The following is a 6,430-nucleotide window of genomic DNA, read 5'->3' as shown; positions in this document are numbered from 1 at the left end:
TATTATCCAACTCTTCATGTTTTAGACTATCAGAGTCATCGAAGGATAGCTGAGTCCTAGGCAAATGTCCGATCGAAGCAAACTATCTGTACAATGGACAGTAGGTCACTGAACGTTGGAAAGCTTACTGATCTTTTTAAGGGTCAAGAATAACCAAAACTAGTTACTTTAAGGTACGCCAAGAACTGGCCCCTACGGAGGTGTCCCAGGTTTTCCATGGTGGTCTAGCCTCAATTGACTCACGCTTTCAACTATGATAAATACTAAATCTCCACAAAACCCCTTCTAAAATTGTTAATGTTGATATGACTCATATAGAATGTTAACTTGAATCTGTATATATGTAAAGTGAAAATTTAAGATCTGTGATCAGAATATAAATATGGGTCAGATAGGGCGAGAGAGATATGATAGTGCAATTACAACTCGATCAAGTGGAAGACTAAATGTGTGAAAAATTAGTGAGACGTAATAAGGAGGGATCAATGCGATGTGAATGAATCATGTTTAGGGGGGATTAATAATGATGTTTAACCAATAATAATAGTAATAATAATAATATACAAAGATTTGTGAATAAAGATAAGAGAGACAATTACATTTGACTACGAAAGGTCGTAAGTACATAATCAAATTAGGTCATACAATAGCTAAGATGATTGTTCATTAATTGGCCTTGTGGTTGGCCAAGGGAGAAGTAGGGGTTGGAGATATTTCTTCTGTACACATAGCTCTGGTTTCTTCATTGTGATGGCTACTGCCTCCGCCGTTTGAAGGACTTTAAGCCTAACAAGCTTAGGCTAAAAATTACTGACCCTATAAATAATTGAAAAAGATTGGTTTATACTGGCACTATGACCAGTTTGTACTAAATGGGCCAAAATCGAGCTGTTTACTTTCCTCATCAGACCTTTGCTTAGCCACGCTGGGAGGTGTTCACGAGCACGAAAATGTAAATTCCTAGAACTGCCATTTTTCGGATTATTAATTTGGATATATAATTGTAGAACCTAAAGAGAATTTATCGAAAAGAATATTCTTCGTTCAAATATTAGTCTTTTAAACATGATTTGTAAATCTTATGGTTCACAACGCAATAGTAAGGTCAAGAAATCAGGCTTAAGTCTAACGGTCCCTTAATATGAACAAAAGTTTTTGGGCTATCATCGATTAATCAGTTGGTTGACAGCTGTTAGTGTTTATTTTGTTTGTATTTCTTGATAATAAAATCACTTTTACTCTCCTTAAAGCAACAGGTAGCCTCGCAAGTTCCAAGAGCCGTAATGCATTCCGGTATGTCGAATATAACCAGTACAGCAACAAATGTTAGGTTCCATCAGACAGCCCGCAATGTCTCAGCTCAGCCTACGCTCGTTCCAGCTGGAAGTATGTCTACACTCTTACAACCCCTTGGCGATCAAGGGCAACTAACAATAAGTGCATTGGCTCAGTTGTCAGAAGAGGACCAGAAAAGAACGCTCGGGGAACATCTTTATCCACGTATCAAGGCAATGTATCCTAACTTGGCCAACAAGCTTACGGGAATGCTTTTGGGAGTAGATAACGCAGAGGTTATAAATCTTTTAGAATCTGAAGAACTGCTACGCGCTAAGGTAAGATTGTTTGCTCATACACAGTGATAATGATTTTCCACTTTGGTTGGAAACCCTATTCAATCTGTTTATTAAAGTTCTTCAGAGAATGCATTTCGCAACTTCGTACAATTATGCTAACTATTACACGCATGTAAATTCTAAGAATGGTTGATGGTATGGTTTAGACGACGGATCGTAACTGTTGGGTTAGATGGCTCTGTAAAGAGAGCATAGCATTATGAAGTATCAAATTCTCACTTGGAAATATCATAAAGGAAGCAATCAACTAATAAGGAAATATAATAATGATTATGGGGTGAGAAGTTAAGTATATCAATACCCAATCTTTAACGGATATTACTAGAAAGTTATTGTTTCATAAAGTTGAATGCCTTAATTTTGAATGAATGGTTTGAGTTGTTGGTTTAAAACTAAGAAGTTTGAAATAAAAAAAATAGATTAACACTTCTGTGCCGACATTTCTTACCTTTAAACGTCTGTTTCAATATTATTTACCCGACTGTATCACCACACGTAAGGAATATTTCTAAGACGTGATGAAGTACAAGAAACCTGTGCATTACCTCTATCGTCGACGACCATGTTTAATAGCCACAAAGCGAACTGCTGCGCACTACACTAGTGTAATAATAGATTTCTCTCCTATCCCACACGATATAAACTGTTAGTAGCCGTATAAAGTTTTTGACCCCATGCTGAAACTTCAGTCGTCAACTGTTCAGGGCTAATGAATCTTCTAAAATCAATAAGAAATCAATGCGCTCAAGCAACAGGTTGCGCTTAAATACAGTTTATGAGAAAGAGGAAAATCCCGAACATTTTAACACGATACTTGAGGGTCAAGTAGACACTTTTATCAGGGTTATGGAATACAGGTAGGTTTTCTACCCAAACTTACAATCTCTTTTGACTCAGGCCGCTAACCAGAAATTTCCGAACACCTCTGCCTTAGGCTCTTTTCTAATCGCTGCCAACTGATATCCATTTTAATGTGTGGATTCACACAATGTCCTTATTTATTGATGATGCTGGATAGGTACGTAAAAGCTTGCACCTCTCTCCGGCTGTTGCTCTTCGGGATCCTTCGCTTGTGAGTATCTGAGACCTACTGCGGCAGTTGTTGCTACGCTGACTGTCTTCACCTGCATTTGTTGCTGTGTATGGTATAGAAAAGCTAGTTGATCTGAAAAATCTAATTCGTTTAGTTGCATCCAGGCTGTCTGCTGTATTCGGTGCTTCCTCTGAGATGTGCGGGTCTTCATAATCTAGGTGAAAGCTGAATTAAAGTAAAGAAAAGCAGACAACTTTGTCTGACGCCAATCTTTACTTGGAGTGTATTTGTGATTTGCCCTCTATTCACGACTTTTTCCGTTCAACCCCCGCGTAGGAGTTCCGTATGATGGCGACTATCTCATGTAGTGTCAAATATTCTTTAATGTCCTATCCACGACGTCGATTCGTTTCATAATCAAGGTAATTAATGTGTAGTGGCGAGTTTTGCTCGATTGGTTGTTCAACAATGGTCTAAAGTGTCGCGATTTGTTTGGTACATAGTTGATTCATACGTAACTCAGCTTGTTAATTTCAAAGTTGGGCGTCTTTTGAGTCTTCCATTCTTTTCAGCAATATTCCACCTGGGGCTGGTAGTAGTGAGATACCTCTGAAATTGTCTCAATAAGATTTCTTTTCTCTGGTATCTTGACGAGGTATTTATTTCTTGTCTGTTGGTACTCGTTTCTCTTCCTAAATCTTTTTTGAGGAAACGTTGAATGTCTTTGGAGTTATTACCATATCTGACTATGTGTGCTGCTTTGATGCGCTGCGGGTTCAGTAGGTTTGATCCATTCAAGAGCCCTTCATAGTATCCTACCCACCTATCCCACCTTTCTTAATCCCTAACGTTTGGATATTCTTTTTTCCTGACTGGTCACTCTTGTCTACTATATTTCCCTTTTAGCTTCTTAGTTGTGTACTCTAATAAGGTTTATTTTTATTTTATTTATTTAAACACATAAATATTGGTACAAGGAAGCACCAGATACATATGCACCTCACAAATCTCATTTGATTTGTGTGAGGGCTGTGATACTGCCCAGGTGCCCAGACTGAAGCAGCTGATACGTCTGTTTTCTCAGAAATGTTTGTAATAGTCTAAAGCACTTGTCAAACTATAATAAAGTACGGAAAAGACAATCCTATCCGACCTGAGATCTTAGAGCATGTTCAGATTCGTTCATTCCTGTAGTGATAACCAAATTATTTTATTCATCAGTGGTCATCTAATACCACTTTTAGCTCTCGCATTGTTGTATATGATTTCATAGTGTATTTGATGATTAAGTAGTTCAGCTTTTACTTTTTAAATGTATTGTCGTTTGCTGTTTTCACACATGAAAATATTTTTCACATTTGTTGTAAATTGTGACAGATCAGTTCACACCTCTTTATTTAACTGCAGTGAAACTAGCAATTTTTGTGAAACTGCTTCAATAAACTTCTTTGTGATAAAAAAAACAATTGACCTATTGCTTCTAATCGTTTACATGAGTTTGGAATGTGACTACGTAAGTTTACAAGGTACCATCCATTCCGTCTCCAAGCCGTTACCATGTGAGAGAAGGATATTCAAGTATTAAGACGAAATTTGGCAACGAAGTGTAAACCGTTAACTCTGCAAGTAAAATTTGCAGGCAGTGATTTTTGAACAAACACTAGTCATTAGTTTGTAGGTAAAATGATCATTGATCTAAAGTACTCACCTGTAAACAAATATCTCATACGGCTGTGGAACATATAGATTGTCAGTGTGTTATGTTATATTGTCCTTGCCGGCAAACATTGTTGATTAGTTTACAAGATTAACTAAACATTTCTTTGTTTTTTCCCAGTGTGAAGAGGGCATTAATGTACTGAGAAGCAGTCAAAATCAACAAGGTGACATTGCAGAAGGTAGACATACCTCAACAGGTCAGAATGGTGATGGCTCAACTGGGACAGGGTCTATGAAACCTGAAGATTCCAATAACTAAGTCGAGGGTATCTTCCCAACAACATTCTTTATTTAACTTTATCGTCTGTCAGTCCTATTACTTTCACTTCAACTGTTAATTAGGGTGATTAGTCCTAAAAAAATGTTTTATTAGTTTGAGGTTTCTCGCTATTATACATGGTGATCAACAGTTCTTTGTGTTTGATGAATCTACTACACTTGTTTGTTTTCAACTCTTCTTTCTTTCTCAACCGGATGCTAATTGACTTTCATGTTATTGTTTTTTACCAAGTTTATTTGATGTTGAAATACAGTTTTGGATAATAAATGTAGTCTTGTGATTTAGTAAGATCACTGCAGTATTGCTCGAATTCGTAACAGGGTCCTTCCTTAACATCTAGAATAAAGGTTTATATCTTTGTAATATTTGATAACCTATAGGTTTAAATATTTTCCCATCCAGAACTGTACGGTATAAATCTCAACCGTTGACGTGGTTTCCCTTAGACAAGTTTCCTGAATTGATGGTTCTCACAATGGACGAAGATTTTTCGAGTAATTTGTCCGTAAAGTAGCGTACATTGATCCACAGATTTCTGTCTCCGGCGATCATGGCTTTCGGTGCATCGGTAAAATCTAAAAAAGGGAAGATATATTTGTGTTCGGCCTCAGACGGTTGTTTTGTTCCTCGCTATCATACTGCCAGGATGACCCGTGCTATTTTTTTAGGTCTCAAAGGGAATTATCCTTTTATAATTTGTGGTCAACCAGGAAGTGAAGACCACCGTCATACCTCTAATAGCACTCAAGATTACTTTGTTCTCAATTAAGTCACGTTTTCATCTAGTATTCCCATTTTCACTACTAACTTTCGTCTATCTTCAAATTCTGTCACGTGTCATCGATGATTAGCTCGGGTCCAACAAATAACATTTCTTTATTCTATGTAGTATCGTTCGATATTGTAAGTATTTGGTAATTGGTTTTCTACTTATTAGAGGTTATTATCTACCCGAGCTTATCTGGTAAATTATAAGTATAGGTTTTACCCGTTGATATTCAGGGCTGAATTTTGACCATCTTGTGTTGGCATCTGTTTTTATATAGCCATCATTCCAAAAGTTATGTAAAATAGATATGTTGTGGCTAGCAGTCGAATCCAGAGAGCGCATTTTGTCCAATTTGGGATTCGTTAGCGAGGTTTGTTTACATGGAGATGTTAATGCTCACATGGTGATCAGAACACAGTACCTTTATATTCAAACCCCCATTGCATTATCTGCTTAGCTATTGAACCCAGATAGGCACTAACATGTTCAATGGGAATGATGCTTATATTATTATTCATGAGAATCTGAGTTATCTACTTATTAATATTCGGGTTGTACCAAACTCTCACTGTTAGTGACAAACATCACACACGTTTGTGGCCGTTTGAATTCATTAGTTCAAGCAAATTTAGATGTAGGAATCTACATGAAAGGCCATTGACTTTCCAGCCCAATAATTTCTATTCGACAGTAATTTTGTTTAACTATTGAGGTTAGTGTTTCGAGCGTTAACACAAGACAGAAACTATCAAGGACTGTTGTACAATCTCATTATTTTCAGACTGTAACAGTTTTATTATTCCCATTTGACATGGTGTATTTTTTTAATCAGGTTTATGGATAGTCAGTGATCTTTTCAAGTCTACTCAAACTATGCCCCGTAGACAAAATTCTGTATCTATTTCATCTGAATAATTTGTTTCAATATATCCGTAAATGTTTTTACTAATTTCGATCTAACTTTCCACTCCATCGCTTGTTGTAGGTCATAGTTA

The 6,430-nt window shown here is 36.8% G+C and overlaps 1 protein-coding gene across 3 annotated transcripts in view; it reads left to right on the top strand.

The window, feature by feature from the left end:
* Smp_024140.1 (putative polyadenylate binding protein) overlaps positions 1 to 4,933 on the top strand; it is a gene marked incomplete at both ends in the record, with an annotated part of 13,311 nt that extends 8,378 nt beyond the window's left edge. The window contains 2 exons of one of the 3 annotated variants that reach the window (XM_018789660.1): positions 1,257 to 1,613; positions 4,505 to 4,933. In XM_018789660.1, coding sequence (XP_018655082.1) covers positions 1,257 to 1,613; positions 4,505 to 4,645 — 498 coding nt within the window. Of the gene's footprint in view, positions 1 to 1,250; positions 2,162 to 4,504 lie in introns of those variants that run through there. The other 2 variants (XM_018789661.1, XM_018789662.1) reach the window with 2 other exon arrangements.
* Between the last annotated feature and the right edge of the window lie 1,497 nt (positions 4,934 to 6,430).

The sequence above is a fragment of the Schistosoma mansoni genome, chromosome W (assembly GCF_000237925.1).
Source record: "Schistosoma mansoni strain Puerto Rico chromosome W, complete genome".
Taxonomy (NCBI): Eukaryota; Metazoa; Platyhelminthes; class Trematoda; order Strigeidida; family Schistosomatidae; genus Schistosoma; species Schistosoma mansoni.
The sequence above is the reverse complement of the archived record's forward strand: the minus strand, read 5'-3'. Positions and strand labels throughout refer to the sequence as shown.